The sequence below is a fragment of the Eptesicus fuscus genome, chromosome 5 (assembly GCF_027574615.1).
Source record: "Eptesicus fuscus isolate TK198812 chromosome 5, DD_ASM_mEF_20220401, whole genome shotgun sequence".
Taxonomy (NCBI): domain Eukaryota; kingdom Metazoa; phylum Chordata; class Mammalia; order Chiroptera; family Vespertilionidae; genus Eptesicus; species Eptesicus fuscus.
In genome coordinates, this window is record NC_072477.1 from 69870583 (window position 1) to 69894005 (window position 23423).

Consider the following 23423-nt stretch of genomic DNA (forward strand, 5'->3'; position numbering starts at 1 on the left):
TTTTCTTTCTATGCTGTGTCTCGAAAAGACTTTAAGAACTAGAAATAGAAATATTTCAGGAGTGAGTAATTATTGGATGTTTGTTAGAGAGAGTGAGATGAAGGAAAACATGAAATTAAAGACACACTATCTGTGAGGTTTGATGTAAAACTCTGTAAGAAAAGTAGGGAATCTAATATTGATATATGAAAACAATTTTATTTTTAAAAACTTAGACTCCTTTCCAGAGCATTAATTTTTATGTCATATTAAGTAGGGATAATGCAGTTTTGTATATAAAAATGTTACCATTGGATTAGTTACCTTTTCTTTCAGAAATTGTTATCTTTCCAACTCCATCTTTAGGGACAGATGAATGGTCAGCTGACTGACATCATTAATAGAAGCATCTATTTTAGAAGCTCTACTTTTGGAAGTGGAATAAAGAGGAAGTGTAACCCAGAGTTTAAGATACCCACTGATAATGAGGGTATTTGAGTGATGGTAATTGCAAGGAGAAAGTCTTAAAGATCTATCTAGAGACCAACCCTCACACTTCAGGCATGCTGCCAGATAAGACTAAAAACAGCATGCAAAATGGCAAGAAAAATATGTTCCTTGGTTTCCTCATTGCCATAAAAGCCACTGGGAAGGACTTAAAGAGATATGCCATTCCTGAATGGTAACATTAAACTTCTTTTTCTATGACTTTTGTGAAAGCTTTTGCCATCATGGAATGGAGACAAGAAATATAACTTCAATCAAATGTAACCCTCTTGTCTATCTACGCATCACCTTAACGCCCCCCCCCCCCCCCCCCATAAAAAGAAAGATAAAGTAAGTAGGGTTGTAGAATGGTCATCTTGGAACCAGATCAGTAACTCAACAATATGGTTCCTTTCTTTTCAACTAAGACTGTGAGAATGACAATTTTATTAGTGATATGTGCTTGATTTTTGCACATCCACAAATGATTTGGTAGTGCACCACAAACTTACAGAATGTAGCCACAATTTCTTGCTCCAGGAAATGTCTATCAATTTAATTATTAAATCCAGTTTAATGTTGGTGCCCTTGTGAACAGAATCTTTAAGATGATATAAACCAGTCCACACTCCATTACTTCACTGACATTTAGCATTTTCCTTGCAGTTGTCAAGGTGTATCTCTTTAAATCTAAGGCAGTGAGTAAATTACACTGGTTCAGTCAGTGAGTAAATTAGCCAAAATAGTTGAATGACTTAAAAGTCACTTGACACATTATAAACTAAAACATTGAAGGTAATTGAAAAAAAAAATGATTGTGTTGTCTTCTGGGCCACTTAATCTCTGAGTGTTGCCTTTTCTGTAAAACTAGAGGCCTGGGGGTGAGGGGGTGGTGGTGGTCCCTCAGCCTGGCCTGCAACACTGCCAGCATCCCACACCCTGGCCGGCCTCTGGGCAGAGGCCCGCCCGCCCGTCCTCCCTCCTTCCACGGGCCAGGGTACGCGGGATGCTGGGGTTCATCGCCGGGGCGACACTGCCAGTGTCCAGTGCCCCGGCCACTATGGGAGCTGCCATCTTTGTGAAGGAGTGATGGTTCATTTGCATATTACCCTTTTATTCGATAGGATGGGTATGTTAATACTTTGCCAGGTGGGCTGCATGGTAAAGGATAGAAATAATGCACATAAAGTACCTAACATGATAAATAGCTGCTGTGATTTGTTATTATTAACACTGTATATTAAAAGTTCAAGTTACCTTGAAAAAAATTAAACAATTAATTACTGGTTTATACAAATTTTAAAAATCTATCTAGTACTGTTTTATTTAATCAACGAAAGTGTAACAGCACGAGGCAGCTAAGAGCTGGGTTAATCCAAGTTGTCAAGCAGCTTAAACAGCAAGGCAGCCATTTATTTTAATTTACCTGCCTCCACTTTTAATAACCAAGCCTTTTCGTTTCAGCTGTTTTATGTAATATTTTTTTTAGTAAATAGCTGATCTAATGGGTATTTTGCTAATAGTAAAAACTGGGTAAGACAACAATAAAGATTGTTTGAGGAGGGAGGAGGCTGTTTCTAGTTCAACATTTTGTGAAATGGATTGTGAATGAAATAAAGGCAGCATTCTCGTACGGTGGAATCCCCTGTACATTAAGAATACTGGCGGTGTACAGATTGTAAGCAAAGAGGCAATAAATACATCAAAAGAAACTTTAAAAATGATTTTTAGCAAGCCAAGAAAATTGCCAAAGAACTTGGAGACTATATATGTACTAATGCATTTGTCTTTCTGACCTTCTGATCTTGATTAGTTTTTCAATGCCATTGGCATCTCTAAGGTTACAATTTGGTGGAGATTCTGGATTGCAGTTGTGCTGTCAAAGGGTCATTCTTCTTGGTAATAAGGTAGCTAGTGGTCCCTGGGAGAGGAGAAAACAATCAGGTCTTGAAAGCAGAAACACACTGAAGTCGAGAGTAGGTTCTTGGCAGGAGCCCAGCTCCTCTTTCTCAGACCATTCATCATCATTGCAATGAAGGAGAAAATGGTGGGGTCGGCACCTACAGCCATGAAGTGGGGACCCAAATAACAAAGAAACACAACCACCAATACTGCAGACGCGATTATATTTGGGGACTGCTCTTGGGGGCATTTTTTGTTTTCATTTCCCACACTGTTGAGTCCCGTGTTAAGGGATGCAGGTCCCCTTAAAAAGAAGCATGCTGCCGAAACCGGTTTGGCTCAGTGGATAGAGCGTCGGCCTGCGGACTCAAGGGTCCCAGGTTCGATTCCGGTCAAGGGCATGTACCTTGGTTGCGGGCACATCCCCAGTAGGGGGTGTGCAAGAGGCAGCTGATCGATGTTTCTCTCTCATCGATGTTTCTAACTCTCTATCCCTCTCTCTTCCTCTCTGTAAAAAATCAATAAAATATATTAAAAAGAAAAAAAAAAAAAAAGAAGCATGCTGCTTATTTTTGAAGCAAATTATTATCAAATGACTAGGCTTCAAAACATTTCTTAATTTCAATTTGAAGTGAAGTCATTTGAATTTGAAGCATATGCCTTTGTTAAATTGTTGCCAAAAAATAAAAATAAAAAAGAAAGACAACTTATTTTTTGCATTCACTGCTTACAAATCTGTTAACTCAAGATGTGGCAGAAAGTTTAAGTCCTGACAGTAGGGTTTATTTCTTGTGGCCTGGAGTGACCTACCCTCATTATCACTAGTGCGTTTTCATTTCATAAAGCCAAAATAAACTTACATGCTGTAATTGTTACACTTAGTCTAAAGGAAGATTGTGACTAGCCTGTGAATTGTATCTATAATTTAAACCCAAGTAAAAGTATTGGACTTAATACCTGAAACTATGCAACTAGAAGAAAACATAGGTGGGAAGCTTATTTTTTAAAATATATTTTTATTGATTTCAGAGAGGAAAGAAGAGGGAGAAAGAGATAGAAACAACAACGATGAGAGAGAATCATTGATTGACTGCCTCCTGCACACATGCCCTGCTGGGAATGGAGCCCACAACCAGGCATGTGCCCTGATGGGGAATCGAACTGTGACTTCCTGGTTCATAGGTTGACACTCAACCACTGAGCCACACTAGCTGAGCAGGTGATAAGCTTCTTGATATACATCTTGGTGATGATTTATTGAATCTGATACTAAAAAGCTCTGCACAGAAAACTAGCAACAAAATGCAAAAACAATCTGCTGAATCAAAAAACATTTGCAAATAATATGTCTGATAAGGGGCTAATATCCAAAATATATAAAGAACTTATACAACTCAATAACAATAAAACCCTAAACAATATGATTTAAAAATAAGCAGAATATATGAGTAGACATTTTTCCAAAGAAGGCATACAGATGGCAAACAAATACATGAAAAAATGTTCTATATCATTAATCATCAAGAAAATGTAAATCAAAACCACACCTGTTACAATGGCTATCATAAAAAAGACTAGAAATAACAAGTGTTGGCAAGGATGTAGAGAAAAAGGGCCATGTGTACTATTGGTGAGAATGTAAATTGATGCAGTCAATATATATATATATATATATCAATAGATTTAGAGAAAGATTGGAGGTTGCCAGAGGTAGGAGTGTGGCGGAGGTGGGGAGAGATAGATGAACTTGTTATAGAATATAAATTATAAATTTAGGCCCTGTGGGATTGGGCCTAAACCATCAGTTTGACATCCCTCTCGCAATCTGGGACCGCTGGCTCCTAACCGCTCACCTGCCTGCCTGCCTGATTGCCCCACCCCTAACTGCCTCTGCCTGCCTGCCTGATTGCCCCAACCCCTCTTCCTGCCTGCCTGATCACCCCTAACTGCCTCTGCCTGCCTGCCTGATCACTCCTAACTGCCCTCCCCTGCCGGCCTGATCTCACCCCCACCTGCCCTCCCCTGCCAGTCTGGTTGCCCCAACTGCCTTCCCCTTCTGGCCTATTCTTGCCCCCAACGACCCTCCCCTGCTGGCCTGATTTCACCCCCAATGGCCCTCCCCTGCCGGCCTGGTTGCCCCCAACTGCCCTCCCCTGCTGGCCTGATCTCGCCCCCAACAGCCCTCCCCTGCTGGCCTGATCTCGCCTCTAACTGCCTCTGCCTGCCTGATCACCCCTAACTGCCCTCCCCTGCTGGCTTGATTTTGCCCCCAACTGCCCTCCCCTGAAGACTTGATCTTGCCCCTAACTGCCCTCCTCTGCCAGCCAATTTGGTTCTGATTGGTCAGTTTCTATGCCAGTCAGCGTCTCTGGGCCTATCAATGGGGCTTGATCATAAAGGCAGGGCTGATCAGCAGCCCAGGTGGAGGCCTGGAGAGAAATGGAGGCGTGGCTGCTGGCCCGGCCTAGAGAGAAAGAGAGAGGTAAGTGCTGATCAATAGCTGCCACACAGGCTATGGATCAGACCCTGCTTCTCTCTTCAGGACTCTCTCCAGGCCTGATTCGCAGCCCTCTCAGCAGTCAGTGCTGACTTCTGGTTGGTTGAGCCTCCAGTCATGACGAACCCAGGGTTTTTATATATTAGGATATGTGTGTGTGTGTGTGTGTGTGTGTGTGTGTGTGTGTGTATGCAATATGTATGTAAGTCTAAATATATAAGTATATAGATCTATATATGTACACACACAAAATATATACATACACATTGAATAATTATAAAAGCAGTGTTTATTAAAATACATTTCATTATCAAAATTGAGCTATCAGCTGTTAAAGTGTGTATATATTTTTGGACACCCTGTAATATATATAACTCAATAGATTTAGAGAAAGATTGGAGGTTGCCAGAGGTAGGAGTGTGGGGGAGGTGGGGAGAGATAGATGAACTTGTTATAGAATATAAATTATAAATTGAATTTTAAAAATTAATAAGATGAAGACAACTAATTAAATATGGCATTCTAATAAAGTGTTTTCATGTCTTAGTTAATAACTGATTTTGAATAAAATCCTAGACAGTATTGGAAAGTGTAGAAGTCTCTTGGATACAATTGCTGCTAGTTTTGTAGAATTAATAAACAGTAGGAGCAATATCATTGATGCTAGGAGCAATTTTTCATATACATCACATGATGTCTATCAATGTCGCCAGGAGAATTTGGAGCATTTCCTATGTCAGATCATGGCTCAGACAATGGCATCATTTAGCGTGCAGTCACTGTGTCATGCAGGGAGACCATGTTAACATTTCCTAGAAATAAAACAGTGGTTGGAGAGTACTAAAATGAGCAGATAAATAGGTTATGCAACAAGTTATATCACTTCACTGGCAGTTTTTAATATGTAGTTTTGTTTAGCTAGGAATAAAAATAAATCATTTTATATTTTTTATTTATTGATTGAATAATGTGTTACTATACTAGTTCTTGACATTTAAAAAATATCCTGTGTGTGCTAGACATAGGTTTTTCTTGAAGACTCATACAATGTCTAGGTTCTGGTTTCAGTTCTGCTATTTTGTGTGACCTTGGGGAAGAGATTTAATATCGCTGAGATTTAAGTTCCCCTTCTGTAAAATGGGTATAATGTTATTTTTCCATCCCATCCACAGTGTTATTTTCTTTGGTCATAATAGATGTTAAAATAAGCTTAATTATTAATACAAAAACACAAAACATAAGGTTTTATTAAAAATGACAGGACTATGCATAGTTCCTGATAGCTGCTAAAATACTACAAACAAAAATGTCTAAAACAGGTCACAAACATAAGAAAAGTAGTTTATAAAAACAAACAGATTAACTCAATTAAAAAACAAAGAGAAAAAAGATCACAATAACTTAATGATAAATAACTTAAATATAGAGAGTACATGTTAATGTGTATCACTCTATGTTAGATCCTAGGAATATATGCAAAATATTGGGAGAACCTTTCCCTATCCATGTGCAACTTGTCTTCATGCACTAAAATTTCATCTACCTACATTACCTAAACTAGATTTGGCTTTATTAAACAGTTTCCTCATTGATATTTCCTATCTTGGAGGTAAAATTTGGATTATTTTCTTAACATTTTATTTTATTATTTTTCTTCATGGCTTATACAGTGGTAAAAAGCTCAAACAGTATGAAAATATATATCATGAAGATAAGACTTCTTTTATTCCCAAACCCCAGTGATACCTTCTCTCCCTGACAATTATGGTTAGAATTTTAAATATATCATTGTAAATGTATGTTCTGCATATATCTCCACAACCTTTTTCTTATTAACATAATAGCCTATTTAGGTCATAACAGGAAACAGAAGGCACACTCAAGTTTGGAAAATTAGAGGACAGTTTCTTTACTGATCACCAAATACACGGTTATGATATAGAGGCACCACAAGGAGATAGCTGTGGAGAAAGTGAGTGGCCACCTGAACTTGGAAGGGAGAAGTCACGTAGGGCAGTGAAGCAGCTAGCAGGGAGGGAATGCACACTCAGTCTCCCTTTCCTTTCCTCTGGTCCATGCTGGGGCTCCTCACTGGCCAAAGCCATCCAGCAGCCGGAGGACGTAGGAGCCCAGTGATATGTGCCATAGAGGTTGGTCTCCAAGGGCAAGGAGCAGAGTGGAGAGTGGAGAGTAGATCAGGATGAGCAACTGGAAGAAATCTGCCAGTTACTCTCTGCCTCTCGCTTTTTACAGTTAACCGTATATGTTGGAGGTAATTCCATGTATCAGTACATATAGATCTCTCCCACTCTTCTGAAGGAGGTAATCATTGCATGGATGAAATGTAATTTTTTAATTGGTCTTTATTGCTAAACATTTAGATTGATTTCCTGTCTTTTGCGAACACAAACACAGCAACAAATATGCTTGTACATATGTCTTTACGAACATGCGTGCTATATCTGTTGTATAAATTCCTAAAGTGAAATTGCTTCCTCATTAATTTAGGGGGCCAAAGTGGATTTTGGGTATTTTTCCAAACAGAAAAATAAATAAATAAAATAGAACTGCTCTCCAATTTCAGCATGAAGTTGTCAAAATAGTTTTGAGAACGTATTGCCCCCAAATCTAAATTCCTTATTTCCTAAAAATCCATATTCTTTTGACTTGGTAGAATAGTGTAGAAGTTAAAAACATGTACTCAGGAGCTGGAGAGCCTGACTCTGATGAATGACCTTGGGCAAGTTTAGCAAGGTCTCTGTGCTTCAGATTCCTTTTCTGTAAAATGGGGATGCTAATAATACTCGTAGCTACTGCAAAGGACTTTCGGAGGCTTAAGTGAATTGATGTAAGGAGATTGCTTACACCAGTGTGTAACATTACATCAAGGTTGCGCTCTTTCCCAGGAGGTAGAGGGCAGAAGGAGGTCTCTGATCAGCTTGGAGTCTCACAGGGGACCTCTTTCACCAAATTGTCTTGAGTACATTACAGTAGTCCTGAAATCAGGTACAGTCCTTCAGCTGCTCTTCTAGGTTGTTTTAGCTAGGTCTTGCTTTTAAGACGTGGTATGTAGAAATAGAACAGGGCTTAGTCTAGAGCTAATTATTTCCCACTAATGATGAAAGATACTTCCAAATAGTCTACGAAATGCACCATTAATTTTGCATTTTCTAATCTGGCTGCTGGACACAGAAGCTATGCCTAGCCCTGTAAGAGCACCTGGTACTGTTTCTTCTAATCATTTTGGATGGCCCTTTTCCTGGCCTCAGCTAGTTTCCTCACACACTTGCGCTGATCAGTATTTTGCTGAATCTTCAGGGGCATCCCCTGCTGACCTTCTGAGTTCTCTCTCAGCACAGCCCTCACTTCTCTTGGACTTGGTCCTAGAACTCTGGCTTCTTCACTCGCCCCAGACCCTTATCTCCACCTCCTGGACTGTTTGTTGGGCTCTGAGTTCCACCTCCTTGCACTATAGGTTGGAAACTCTCTCAAGGAAATAAGTTGTGTCGATAGCAGAATTCATATCATGTGTTCCCCTTTGCCCAGAGCGCACTGACCTTCACTGCCTGATATAGAGTTACTTGAAAACTGTTGTTTCTTTTCTTTAAAAAAAATTTTATTGACTTTTAGAGAGAGAAAGGGAGAGGGAGAGAGAGAAGCATTGATGAGGGAGCTTAAGGTGGATCAGCTGCCTCTTGCACGGCCCCCAGTGGGAATTGAACCCGTAACCCAAGCACATTCCCTGACCAGAATCAAATGGCAACCCTTTGGTGCACAGGATGACACCCAACTAACTGAGCTACACGGGGGCCAGGGCTCTTTTTCTTTTCTTTTCTTTCCTTTTTCTTTTCTTTTCTTTTCTTTTCTTTTCTTTTCTTTTCCTTTCCCTTTTCCCTTTTCCTTTCCTTTTCCTTTCCTTTTCCTTTTCCTTTCCTTTTCCTTCCTTTCCTTTCCTTTCCTTTCCTTTCCTTTCCTTCCCTTCCCCTTCCCTTCCCCTTCCTCCCTCCCTTCCCTTCCCTCCCTTCCTTCTTCCTTCTTCCTTCTTCCTTCTTCCCTTCCCTTCCCTCCCTCCTCCCTCCCTCTCTCCCTCTCTCCCTTCCTCCCTTCCTGTCTTTCTTTATTTCACTTATTTGCTTTTTTTTTTTTTTAATCAGGAGGGTAAACCCAGGTCCTGCTCACCTTGTTTAGACACAGAAATGCCTCCTATACTACTTTTTTTATGATTCTTTTTATCTCTTTTCCACCCTTTTATTGGGTTGGTTGAGTCTTTATTCAATTTCTTCCCTGTACTAATTTAAAAGTAGTAGGCTTATTTCTAGGTTGTGTGCGTGTGTGTGCGTGTGTGTGTGTGTGTGTGTGTGTGTGTGTGTGTGTTTATCCTTAAACTTTTAACTCGAAGACATGAATTAACTAGTTCTAACATTTATCTGTATCTTTACCTTCACTTCAGATAGAGATTTAATAAAACTTTAATTCTTCCTATTTTACCAATTATTGTTGTCTCAAATTTCAGTTCTACTGTTTTTTATTATCCCCCAGATTAATCAGCATTATCATTATTATATCAGGTTGGTGCTTATTTAGGATTGCTCACATATTAATTATTTTCTTTGCTCACTAGTTTTTCTTGCATTCCACTCATTCCATATGTGTTAAATTTCTAGTGGGGTTGTGCTAATAATAAATTGTTTTATTTTTTTTCTAAAAAATTTCTTCATTGAGTAATTATTTATCTGTCTATAGATTTTGATGTGGATAATTATTTACTCCCAGGACTTTAAATATATTTTGCCATTACCCTCTTTTTTATTTATCATTATTGAGAAGTGTGCTGTTAGTTTAATAGGTATTGCCATGAATATGTTATGTCTTTTACTCTGGTTTTCTTTAAAATAACTTCTATGATTTAGTGTTCTGCAATTTACTACAATATGTCTAGGTACCTTTAGGTCAATTTATTTTGCTTAGGACTCATTGTGATGCATGAATTTAATTCTTCAATTCTAGAATATTCTCTTGATAATATCACTTTAAATATTATTCCTTTAATATATTTTCTATTTGTCCCATTAGGCAAGTTTCAGAAATTTTTATTTTATCTTCCATGTCTCTTTCATATATTTCATCTCTTTATTTCTCTTCCCTTTATTTTGAGTAATTCATTCTGTTCTATTTTCTATTTCTTCACATCTGTTTGGTACCTCTTGAAAGTTCTTTTAACTCATTTTTATTCATCCTTTTGTACTTTAAAATAATTTTAAATACTTGTTATAAAGTTTCTATTTTCTTTTATGGAGCTTTTGAGATTTAATTCTGCTGTCTGACTGCTAACCCTATCACACTGTCATGGCAGATTGCTTCTTTTTGTATTTCACAATTTTAGATTGTCACCTCATGTCATCTGAGCTTTATTTGTGGAAATTCTGCATCTTGCGTTGAGAGTGTGTTTTTCCAGAGAGGTTTTCCATTTGCTTTTCCCAGCTGGTCTAGTAATATTACCCACACAGAACAACTTTTCTCATTGCCTTCTTTTTATAGTTATGTATTTATTTACTTATCTATCTATTTATTTTCATATTGCCTTTTTGACAAGATGCCTAGATCATGCATTATAAACCTTGTGTGTATTTAATATATTGTGTATATATATCATACGTATAGTAAATGTAAATAAATATGGACATAAATAAAACCTTTGTGAGAATACAAATTCTCAAGGAATATCCCATCGACTTTATTTTGTTGACTGTGTGTGTGTTTCTTGGCCGGTTCCACACTATTGCCACCTTATGTTGTACTATGGCCTAGAATGAATAAATATCCCTTATTTATTAACCCTTGTTCATTTCATCCCATATTCCATACTTATTGTTTGAAAAAATAAGATTCCTCATCATTTTGCTGCCAATAGGTACACATTTTTAGGTCTATCTTTTCACAAACTACCTAGTCCTTCAGAAGTTGGAGATCTTATAAACTCAGTCATGTATTTGAAAAGATGTATGCCATTTATTAAGTGGGAAGTGATATTAATTAGCTGTTATTATTTTGAAACAAATGAAATTTTGCCAATAAGCTTTTTCTTCTGTCTCACATGCCTGTACACCTACTAGACATGCTCTGCTCTTTGTGGCTCTCAGAGCATGTACTCAATAATATTACATTTCTTTTTTTTAAACATTTCTTTTTAAAAATATTTTTATTGATTTCAGAGAGGAAGGGAGAGGAAGAGGGAGATTGAAATATCAATGATGAGAGAAAATCATTTATCGGCTGCCTCCTGCATGCCCCACACTGGGGACAGAGCCTGCAACCCGGGTATGTGCCCTGACCGGGAATCGAACTGTGAAATCATGGTTCATAGGTTGATGCTCAACCACTGAGCCACGCCAGCCAGGCAATATTATATTTCTTTAATTAACAATGAGGTGTGGATCTCATTTATTCAATTCTTGTTTAATGTTTTTCATGAACTTGCCCTTTTGGAGGTAACATATCTTTTTGATAATGTAATTTTTCCTTCCATTTTTTTTTATCATCAAGTCAATAAAATAGATATCATTACATTTCCCATGGAAAATATTTAAACTCAGTTTGAATAACATTATAAAGTTTACTATGATCATTGAAGTAGACGTGTTGCTCTCAAACTTTAATGTGTATCAGAATTACCAGAAAAGACTGTTAATGATAGAGATTTCTAGGCCTTAGTGCAGTCCTATTGAATCAGATTCCTCAGAGATGGGGCACAAGAACCTGTATTTTTAACAAGTCTCCCTGGATGATGCTTCTAAAGGCGAATGTTTAGGAACCATTGAAACAGATTGATCTTGGCCAACAATTTGCATTAGCATAAATGATGTTTCTAATATTACTCTTCTATATTCATTTTATTTCAAACAATGTTTTCTCCCAGGATTTACTAGGAAGATTACTAAACAATAAGCCTTATACAGAGTGCTTAAACTATTGGATTTAAGATAAAAATAATGTAACTTTTTTCCAGTTGATGACTTATAAAATACTTCAGAAAATGGAGTTCAGATACTATTTATTTCTTTAGGGCATCTGCATAGATTCAATCCTATCATTACAAGCAGTATCTTGAGTCAGTCTGGTTAGTGACTAACCACTTTTTCTAATAGAATTCTTGAATTTCACTATAGCCAATCTTGTCTTGTGTCCAACTATAAAAAGTCTGGTTAATTTTCTAATAATACTAGAGAGCTTTTTCTGACAAGTTGCATAGCACAATAAGGGCAGGTTCCTTTAGACTGGCAGTGAGAAATTGCTTTCTGTTCCTCAATCCGGTGGTTCATTTGGCTTATTATTTTATTTATTTTTTTATTTTTTTATTTATTTTTTTTAAAATATATTTTATTGATTTTTTACAGAGAGGAAAGGAGAGGGACAGAGAGCCAGAAACATCGATGAGAGAGAAACATCGACCAGCTGCCTCCTGCACACCCCCCACCGGGGATGTGCCCGCAACCAATGTACATGCCCTTGACCGGAATCGAACCTGGGACCTTTCAGTCCGCAGGCCGACGCTCTATCCACTGAGCCAAACCGGTTTCGGCTGGCTTATTATTTTAAATTGGGCACAATAAGCTCCCCAGGATGACTTTCCTTCAGCGTTGACTGGTCTCTGCATTGGCTGATCACACAAACTGACCACATTGCCGCTTGTTTCTGGTTCTTGAGGCAGGAAACCTGACTCAGTGTTCCATAATGGGAGGGAATATTGCAACGTCTCGGTTTAAAGGAGACTTTCTTTGCTTGATTGCTTGCTGTAGGGATATGTAAACAAAGTGGTCAGAAATTTTCTTCTCCTTCTCATGTTTTCTTCAATGTTTATGATTCCTTTTTATTAAAACAATACTTTGATAATCAATACTTCTCCGCCTATTGAATTCATGACTTTCCCCCCTTCCACTTGCTAAGTTGTAAATTTACTGATATAGTTTGTCTGTATTTTATTTTTTAAGCAAAGGTGCTTTAAGCAGGTAAGGTTCCTTTGGCAAATCCTGGCTGACATTGCTATTTTGTCTGAGAGTTTTAGATTTATTCTATATCATTTTCTATTTTGTTAATTGACTGGAAGTTATTTGAAATTTTTTTTTATATTCTGCGATTCAACATCAGGCTTTGATGCAGCATACTCAGAACACTGTTGACCCTGTTCATTAATATGTGTACGTTTAACTATGTGGACTTCACAGTTAAAAAAATCAAGAGACTTCAGCAGAGGGGAGGGCATTGAGATGTATTTTTCTTCTCTCTGTCCTTTTCCTAAGAAGATAGTTCCAATTAAGTATGATAGAAAACAATGTGTAGGCACATGCCTTTATTGCGGCAAATCATATTCTCCTAGCAGGAATGGGAGGTGCCAGTGATGTGAGCAGCAGGCTTCTCATGGATGCTGTCTGGTCTGGCTTCCATGATGTTTATGACTCTTTTCTGAACTGTTCTTAACTCTTGTAAGATAACCTCTACCAAGGAGGAAGAGCCATCTCAGAGATGGATTTTAAGTTATTTAATCATGCAGGCATGAATAATTATTTTTATACCCAGCTATTTGTAACTCTTGTTATTAATAACGTTTATAACATACATTCAATTATGAGTATACTCTTTCAGCTCTTGGAATGACACCACTTTAGAGATTAAATTTGGGGTGTCTATTAGATAAACTTCTCATAAAATGACTTGCTTCTATTATTTCAACATTCAACTGTGGGAGAATATAAAGGAGCCATTTCTGATCTTACTAGAGACTCTTGTCTCCCAAGGTAGCCAGTAACCATCCTTAGAGTGAAAGAAAACAGAGTAAGGAGGCAAAATATTTGGATTCACCTTGACACCTGACTTTTATGCATGAAAACTTCATTATCTGATTATTTGTGTCCAAGTTCTGACGTTATCAGGCAGTTTAAGGAAAAGTGGTTGTTACCTTGAAATATCCATGACCAAACTAACTATTTGTACAATTAGTTCCTATCCAACTACCGGCACCTTTCCTGGTTTAGCAGAACAAATATATGGGCCCATCATGTCAATACCTTAGACAGTCTCTCACTATCAAATATTATAAAAAGCCACGATTTGACATATAGATATCTGGTAGAATGCAGTTAACAACTAGAGAAGAGAAATCAACCAGGAGAAAGATACTAAACAGAGAATATGAATACAAAGGATTTAGTGAGACCTTTGGGAAAAAACAATTTAAAAACACTCAAATATTCTCCAAGGGATAGTAATGTGCTCCCAAACTGAAATGTGAAATGATGGGTGTATTATGTTGTCTTTCAGTGTTGTAGGAAAATTACAAACCCCAACAAAAATCAATACTTGATTCACTGCATTGAGTAGTAAAATATGTAAAATACATTTTGTTACTTATAAAATAAAATACACTTGCTTTATTAATTTTAACTTTCATTAAAAATAGTTCTAAGCAAATGTTTTTGAGTTATTTACTATCATGGTTCCATTTTAAATGGATTCGCTGAGAGATGGCTTTTGCTGTCACCAATGAACTCCGGGGATGCAGACTTCCTGTGCAACGAAATGATCCACTTTCATCTTCTTTTTTGCCCTTCTCCACTCTCCACTTCCTGGTTCCCTTCCTTCCTTGCTCTCTCTACCTGTCCTTGTTACACTTTAATTTTCTTCCTTGCTAGCCATGATCCCTTCCCTTTTGGTCGGGCTCCTGGTTGATTTCTCTTCTCTAGTTGTTAACGGAGTGCTTTCAAACCCATGTTAGCTCCTAGTTTTTACAGCTGTAAGGGTTAAAACACGTCTGTGGATTCATTTTTAATTGGTGTGCTTGGTATTTCCTCTCTTATTGCTAATGAATGGAAACAAAACAAAACACAGTTTTAGATGATGTTACCGCTGTATCCTTTCCTCTAGGTCAGTGGTCGGCAAACTCATTAGTCAACAGAGCCAAATATCAACAGTACAACGACTGAAATTTCTTTTGAGAGCCAAATTTTTTAAACTTAAACTTCTTCTAATGCCACTTCTTCACAATAGACTCGCCCAGGCCCTGGTATTTTGTGGAAGAGCCGCACTCAAGGGGCCAAAGAGCGGCATGTGGCTCGCCAGCCGCAGTTTGCCGACCATGGCTCTCGGTGGATTCTTCATGGTCCTGAGGTTTCAAATAGTCCCTTTAACTTTCTACAGCAGGCGATTCAGTTCTGCTGGGGAGACGCACCATCATCCTGGCGTAGGAGACGGCTCAGCCTGGATGCTGTCAGTAGTGGGGTTCAGGGCTGGGGCCGAGTGCAGGCTCTCTCCCCAAGGGAAAGCTTTTGTCACCTACACAATTCTTAGGTGGGGCAGGCACAGCTTCCTCTTGGCTTTATAACACCGGATGCTCTTTAACCCCGAGGGCAGCTCCTTTAAAGGCCCTGTGGCTGGGAGAGGCTGAGGAAGGCCTGCCTCCAGGGCTGGCCTCTCTCCTGGGGTCCGCTTCACGGTCTTCATGGTGCTGTCAGGCTCACATCCTGAGACGGGAAGGATGAAACGCATCTCTGGTCTTCTCCCCCACAATTCTCGCTTTTTGGGTGATAAGCAGCACGGAATATAGGAGCTGGACAATTTGAGTCTCCCCATCAGAATGGGATTCCCTGTATTGGTGTCTGCTGTAGGAAGTTAAAGGGAACTATGTGAGACCTCAGAACCACACAGAATCCACCTTGGAAAGCACACAGTAACCCCAACCCCAACTATGGCCACGTGTGAGCTTGAAAAACAAATGAAGCAGACAAACTCCTGCTCTGGCAATACGCCTACATTTTAAACTGTGCACATTGCAGAAAACATTCCCTAGGATGTAATGTAAACATTGACTTACAAGCTTTGGTGTGCTCCATGTTTGTGTTGTTTAAGTAGCTTGTTGAAACTGAAGGGGAGAGAGATTTATCATCTTATACAAGTCAGGCAGTGTTCAGGCGAAGGAAGGATTTCGGGAGAAGCCTGTATTTGGTCTTAGTAAGCAGTGAAATGAAGCAAGAGGGTAACATTTGGAGAAAAGAGATTAATCTACCCAGGGAAGCTAAGTTACTGTATTAAAGAATGGTATAGAGGTGTAAACTATGTTCGATGGCTCTACTAAGCAAAAGATAGCTGCAAACTCTTCTATGTATATTCATTTAAAATAAAATATTTTTGATGTTATAATGACATAGCTAATACTTATTGGGTGCAAATCACATATACAACAATTTATTCCTCAGGACAGTTTTATGATGTAGGTAGGCGCTTACACCTACTTCACAGATGAGGCGTGGAGAAGTTGTGCAACTTGTCCAAGGCCACAAGGTTAGTGAATTGCAAAGCCAGAATTTTAGCTAAGATAGTCTGGCTCTGGGTTCCATGTGCATTAAGTTGAGTTTGTTTTGTTATTCCATTTGATATCATTGGTGATATTGCTTATTTTACTTTCTTGCAACTAGATAAAACCTTGTGCACTGAGTCACTTAATGCTGTTCATTTGAGATGAATGATAATTATTAATGCTATCAAGTGATGTTTATTCTGCTGATTTGATATAATAAGTGGAGAATTTCTGACAGGACATTAGAGTATCAATTGATTTATTTTCCTGAAGTGAAAATTAGATTTAGTGTTTGATAGATATTCGTACTTAGATAAAGATTGGAGAACTAACAACTATTCGGTAATTCCAATTTATTTAATTTCTATAATTGTTAAGCCAAACTTATTTGGAAATTTTAAAGTGAGGAAATTTTATGCAGAGAATAGAGAAGACTACAATGGCTTGAAGACATTTAGAAGTTATATAGATTGTAGACCTTCCTGGCAGGCATCCTGCAATGTGAAGCAAGTGAGATTAGACTTTACTATAATTGTTTCAATTGGCTCCTCAAAAGTTTTTTTTTTTTTTAACCACAGTTACAGTTGAGAGTAATATCCTAGAAATTCAGAATTTAAAGAGCTACAACACCTAGATCTGGCCCATAGTAGGCATGCAGTAAATGTTTGTTGATTAGATATTACAGAATGAATTTAAATCACTGCCACAAGGCAGAAAACAGGCTCAAGGTCTCTATTTTTTGAACATTTAAAAATTTTTAATATTTTTTCTACCCAAGATGCATTTGCTAACATCATCAATGAATATTAAATGAATTGGTCAGATTCAGCTACATGGCATTTCAGATAAAAGATTTTCTTGAAAGAAGACAGACTTCCTCAAGTCATGTACTCAACTTACATTTTGAGTTGCCATTTCTAGTGTCAGTATGGTTGGTCTTTCCCTGGTACTCCTTTAAAAAACACACCCAAAACTTGACCCTACTCCTTTAATTGTTTGGAATATATTGTCTACTTTCAACCTAAGAGCTCACATAAACTCGGGGCATTTTATCAAGTCACCTAAGATGAATTTCTGTAGTTTTTAATTATGTTCTTTTTAGAAAAAAATAAGTAATTCTACCAAAAATCTCGTCTCTCTTTTCTTTTCTAGATGATCAACATGCAGGAGTTTCAGAGTCTCTGAAGTCTGGAAGGTGACTCCTCCCAGCTCATATCTCCACCATGGAAATACTCACAGACGCTCATGAATGCCCAGCCTCTTTCTAGTTCAGCATTTTCATTCTTCTATGTGTTTTCCATCCATGGTATTCTTCCTGCTCTTTCTACTCAATCTCATAGTGGAGATTGGCCCCCGAGGAAACAAAACAAAACAAACAGAAAACCACGCTGGGTGTCAGGCATCCCTGTCAGCCTCTCTGAGCCAGTGACTGGCACCAGGGAAACCAGAGGGGACGTGGGTGCTCTGGCTTCTGCCCTGTCATGATGCAGCTAATGTTGGCCTGGCAAGCGGTTGGTGAACCTCAGGTAAATAGTGGCCACATGACTGCATGGTTTTAACCCAACCCCCTGTTGAATTGGAAGCAAAATCCGAGGAGGGGAGCAATGACTTGATCTCAGAAGGGCCCTCAGGGGGAGCAGCTGCATTTCCAAGCCTGAAATGAAGAACACTCTCGGAGCCTGTCTTTGGGGGCACAGAGTGTCCTGAAGTTCTGATTTTCAGTCTGTAGCTGAAAGGTAACGTCTAGAAATCAATTTTCTGCTTGTCCTCTTGTTTAGTCAAGGGGAGATATTTGCTGCCTATAAAGGCTTGAGGGCCTGACACCACTTCAAGAGAGCTCTCCGGGATCACAGGTTAAGGTATCTTCTGCATTAGCTTGCCCTCCCCACACTGCAGAAAGCCTTGACCTTGACCTACAGGGAATTTCCTTCCTCGAGGAGAGCAGGGAAATTCCGTTTCCATGTTAACAGAGGGGGGTCTCCCCCTGTCACTGTCCGCTGCTGTTAGCTCTGCGGGCTCTGGGAGCCCAATTATGTTGGAGCAGTAGAAAAGGAGCCAGTGTTCAAACGAACGTGTCCAAGACGCGGACTCAGACCCCGTCAACAAATAATGGAACGTGCTGGCTGGCGTGTTGGCGTACACATCTGTGGTTTGGAAGATTACCTTTCAAAGTGGACTTACTGTGCAGCTGGAAATGAGCTGAGACCCCCATTTCTGTAGCTTTCCTGCTTGGATGGTCTAGATGCCTTCGGCAGAGGCAGCCGAGAAAATAACAGCAGGGTTAACTGTTCATGCAAGTGTAATAATAGTCTTTAACAGAAGAAGAGTAATTACCTTTGTCTAGTTCTCCCTGCTGTAAAATGTAATGAAATAGAGACCACTGCCTACTGCGGTCGGCACCCTGCTTCTCCTCTCAAACACACGCCGATGACTCCGAAACACCCTTTGATCACACGCTAAATTCACATCTTAATTTTGAAAAATCCATTACTGCGGGCTTGATTCCTCGAATGCGTTTGACAGCTCTCAGGCCAGTGTTATTAGGCGAGAAATCTCAAAGCCCTGGGAGATTTACAGCCTGGGAGATCACAGAGCAGGAGTGGGTGCAGTCCGGTCCCCCATCGATTCTCCAGCATCACGCTGACAGGGGCTATCTGTGTGGCAGAAGGAAGAGCTCCAGAGGGGTGGCTTCACAGGGAAATAGAAGCCCCTGTTAGCAGCCGGAAGCAGTGGTGCTGAAAAGCAATCGCTGGTGTCAAGAACTTTCTTAGCTGAGCAGTGCAGCTGGTGGCAATAAATAGCATTCTAATAAAGGAGGATGCTCAATCCATGACATAAGTGCACACTGTTTCAACTACCCAACATCATTTATGAGACTACACATGTCTGAAATGGATTTCCCCCTGTACGTTTCTACATAAAAATGCAAAGATTTCAGTAGGAAGAAAAGATCTGCATTTTAAATCAAAGTAAAATGGGGAGATCAGTGAGAAGGGCGGTGTTTTTTTTAAGTACAGTGTGATACATAACATTTCAGAGACGCTTTGGGCATCACACTGTACAATTACTTGTATTCCTAAAAAGGATGGATGCTGTTTTCTGTTATCGTGAATGCTGTATTTATGCCATGAGGCCTGATAGCGCTCTGCCTTTTCCTAGAAGCTGCAAAAAGGCAAAGGCGTACATTGACTACCTGAGACCTCATTCTCAAGATACGAGCACATGTTCTTACATAAGCCATTAATGAAATCCAGTCAATTTCACCTAATCCCTAAAATGGTTCTAAAGGAACTGTTGAAAATGATGAACCAGGAAAGCCACGGGTACCATTAGTGAGGCTTAAACAACGGGGCTCATCTGACCTCTTAACTCATTGGCTCTGCGTGAGTAAATAAGTTATTAGTTTTGACATAACCAGTGGTTTATTTTATCATCTACTGCTGTTCTTTGTTACATGTTCTATTCATACCACATGTTATTGCTCTTTATAATTATTGTGAAACACAGCAATTGCACAGACTGTATCATATCCCACTGGGATAAACATTGTGGATGAGGGACCAGAAGAACTTGCCTTTGACTTAAAGTTTCTCCCTACGGCTTTCTTTACAGGAGAAAGATTTTTTTACTGACGCCATTCACAAAACTAACTCTATGTTTTAATGACTATGGAGCCACTTTGAATAGCACTTTATCCAGGGACTCTAAATGCCAATTTGTTTTCTACTGTGAGGTGTGTGTTCAAGCTTATGAAATGAATAGCTGGTTAATCTTCTAAGCTATTACTCAAGATAAAAATCTACTGAACCAGAAAGCAAAATACAGCATTCACACAGCTGTTCTCTGAAATCCATTTTGCCTTACTGTGCCTGTAAAACTGTTTATTAATATCATATTTTTGCTTTATAAAGAAAGGGTATGGTAACTTCAGATGTCAATGAGCCCCAACATCTTCTTTCAATTGTGTGGACTTTGAAACTCACTACTTAGAGATAGAAAAGCTGAATTTCTGTTCTCTTCAGGATGGAACTTTAGAAATGAGTAGTGTTATAGCATAAAGACATGCTGCTCAATGGACATTATGTTGTGTGTGTTAATTGTAAGTACAAACCCATTGTAAATGAGGGCAGACATATTTCAAAGCATTTTAATCATGGCGTCAGCAATGACTCTAGAATAATGTGAAAGTTTTAACACGTTCTAATTGGTAAAGAGAACAACACTTTATATAATCAAAACGTAGAGAGCTACTTAGAAGGTTTGCTTCCCTGGGTCCCCTGAACTGCTAAGAACCAGATGGTTTCAGAGATATTGTATATGAAACCGATAATGATTTGAATCCAGTGATTTCTGGAGAATTCTAGGCAGATGCCATCAGGATGTGCTTTCAAAGTTAAGCAGCAGTGATGAATTCCCCTAACTGTCTCTTAAAACACATATGAATCTCCAAGTCCACACTTTGATTTTGTGTGTGAGGCTGATAGCTGTAAGTCAAAACAGGGGAACGGAGTTAGTAAAAATCTTAAATCGCTTGCATACCTCTCCTTTCTCTAAGTCAGCAACAGAGAAAATATGAAAGTTTATCTTACTTTGCAAGGAAACATAGATGAACATATGGAGAACATTACTCCTCTAAAAAATATGTTTTGGTCATGGCTGAATATTGCCCCTTTTATTCTGAAATCATTAGCTCAGGATTGACCTAACTTGACACACGTACACCATTAAAGGAAGCGGTGATTTTAACAATCCTTAATTATGGTTTCACACAATAGGGACCAGAATACACCTTTGCTGTTGATTGTGGGTGGGATTCCAGAATTTTAAGTGCAGAAGTGGAGTTACAAGTGGGACCACTTTGATCCTCTCACATAATTCCACCATGCAGAATGAGGTTTTAGAACCATCTGAATTTCCTTTTGAAAAATAGAGCTTAAATGACATAGTCTTTTATAAATAATCTTCAATACTTTCACTTATTTTTTACCCTCCACCAAGGATATGTTTGTTGATATTTTTAGAAAGAGAGAAAAGAGGGGAGAGAGAGAGAGAGAGAGAGAGAGAGAGAGAGAGAGAGAGAGAGAGGAGAGAGAAACATGATCAGTTGCAGCCCATACACACTTGACCAAGTATCAAACCCACAACCTAGGTATGTGCCCTGACGGGGAATTGAACCCAGTATACAGAATGACACTCCAACCAACTGAGCAACACAGCCAGGGCAATATTCTCACTTTCAATAGCACATGTGCTGTTCACTGCTAATAAAATTCGTGTGGTGGTGTATGAGGTAAAAATGAAAAAAATGTGAAGAACTACACCTAATATTCTACACCCAATGGCAATGAATCCCAAGTGTGGATTGCCAAGTCCAACCTCTCTCTGACTTCTGGAAGCCTATTTTCGTCTGTCCACTTGTTTCTATGGCTCCTCCAGCTTGATATGTGTTAATCACGGACCCTTTTCTACGGGAGAATTTCCTTTCCATTCTCACTGCCAGGGAAAGCTGGGCTCTTCTCCCAATTTTCTTATTTTACCCTGTGGGATCTACAGATCTTGCACTGAGATTGCTACTCTCTTTGCTCTGGCCATTGGGAAACTCCAAGCCAACTCTATCTCATATCAAGTATATAAATCACAGCATGCATTTTGAGTGCTACTTTTAATCCTGACTTCAACTTATTTCTCTTCACTTCCATTCCCCATTGATTTTATTTATTTAACCTATTGCAGTGTTTCTACCTCTGTCAGGCACTGCCAAATCCATTTATATAAAAAGGGAGCATAAATAAATAAGCTAAATTTTTAAATGCCATTTCCCCCCATATATCCTCTTCCATTCTTAGTGCTGTAAAGTAATGATTGAGTTTTCCCATTTCCTCAGCCACTATTTCTATTCATTCTCCTTTAAAAAGTATCTCTGGAAGCCACTCATTTTCCTGTTCCATTGCCTTGCCTTCATTCAGGTAAGCCACCCGATTGGTCTCCCTTTGTAGGCTCTCATTTTAATAAATTCTACTCCCAGGAATATGGTTATTAATTCCCTGCTTACGAATGCAAGTATTATTATTACTACCTCATTGCTTAAAAAACCTTTTAATTGGCTTTGCATTTCCCATAGGCTAACGTCTAAATTCCTGCCGTGGTGCACAAGGCTGTTCATTATCTGGCCCCAGGTTTTCCTCGGGGCCTCCCCTCCGCCCTCCCTAATAACCCCGCGCAACCCATCACCCAACCACCTGCACTGCTAGTGGTGTCCTCAACATGCTACGTTCCTTTTCACACGTCCCTGTCTTTGGATATGTTATTCTCTTTGCCTGGACAATATTAATCTCTGCCCCCTAACCCCTGCCCCACCCTTAAAAAAAAAAAAAAGGCCGCTGCTTCTGGAGGCCTGAGCTCAAGTCCCACTCTCTTCCAGAAAAACCAAGTCGTGAGTAGCCGCTCTCTCCCACCTGCCACCTTTGAATACATCTCTATGGAAGCACAGCCCCCGGGAGGTTTTAGGTGTTTCTTTACTTGCCTCTTTTCTTCACGAGACCTGAGTTATTAAGCAGTAGGGTGTTTTTACTCAACAATGGCATGCAAAGACTTGGCACATTGTAGGTGTTCTATAAATGTTCATTAAATCAGTGCGTGGACAGATAGATGACAATAAATGAAGGAATAAGTTCATAAATTTCCAACCTCTGGTCAGTGAGGGGTAGACCTGGATTTTCTTGTCCTGTTGAAAGCACAGGGTGAATTCAACAATTATATTCTCTTGTATCATAGAAATGGACACTTGAAGCCTAAAGGATCCTCTTAACCAATGTCACCCCAATAAAGTTCATTAAAAGAAATTACTATATCCTCTACTAGAGGCCCGATGCACTAAATTCGTGTAAGAGTAGGCCTTCCTTCCCCCGGCTGCCAGCACCGGCTTCCCCCTGGCGCTCAGGACCCTGGCTTCCTCCAGCACCTGGGATCCAGGCTCCCCTCCAGCCGCCAGCAGGCACCCAGGACCTGGGCTTCCCTCGAAGCCCCAGCTTCGTCCAGAAGGTCATCTGGAAGGATGTCCAGTCTAATTAGCATATTACGCCTTTATTATTATAGACTAGAGGCTCAATGCATGAAAATTCGTGCAAGAGTAGGCCTTCCTTCCTCTGGGCTGCCAGCACCAGGTTTTCTCTGGCACCCGGGACCCAGGCTTTCCTCCCTCCTGCTGGCTGA

At 39.4% G+C, this 23423-nt stretch overlaps 1 protein-coding gene across 1 annotated transcript in view; it reads right to left on the bottom strand.

Annotated features, from left to right (window-relative positions):
- Positions 1-2338: 2338 nt before the first annotated feature.
- CDIN1 (CDAN1 interacting nuclease 1) overlaps positions 2339-23423 on the bottom strand; it is a 264777-nt gene continuing 243692 nt past the window's right edge. The window contains exon 11 of the mRNA XM_054716375.1: positions 2339-2386. Within this exon, the coding sequence (XP_054572350.1) occupies positions 2377-2386 (10 nt within the window). The 3' untranslated portion in view covers positions 2339-2376. The remainder of the gene's footprint in view (positions 2387-23423) is intronic.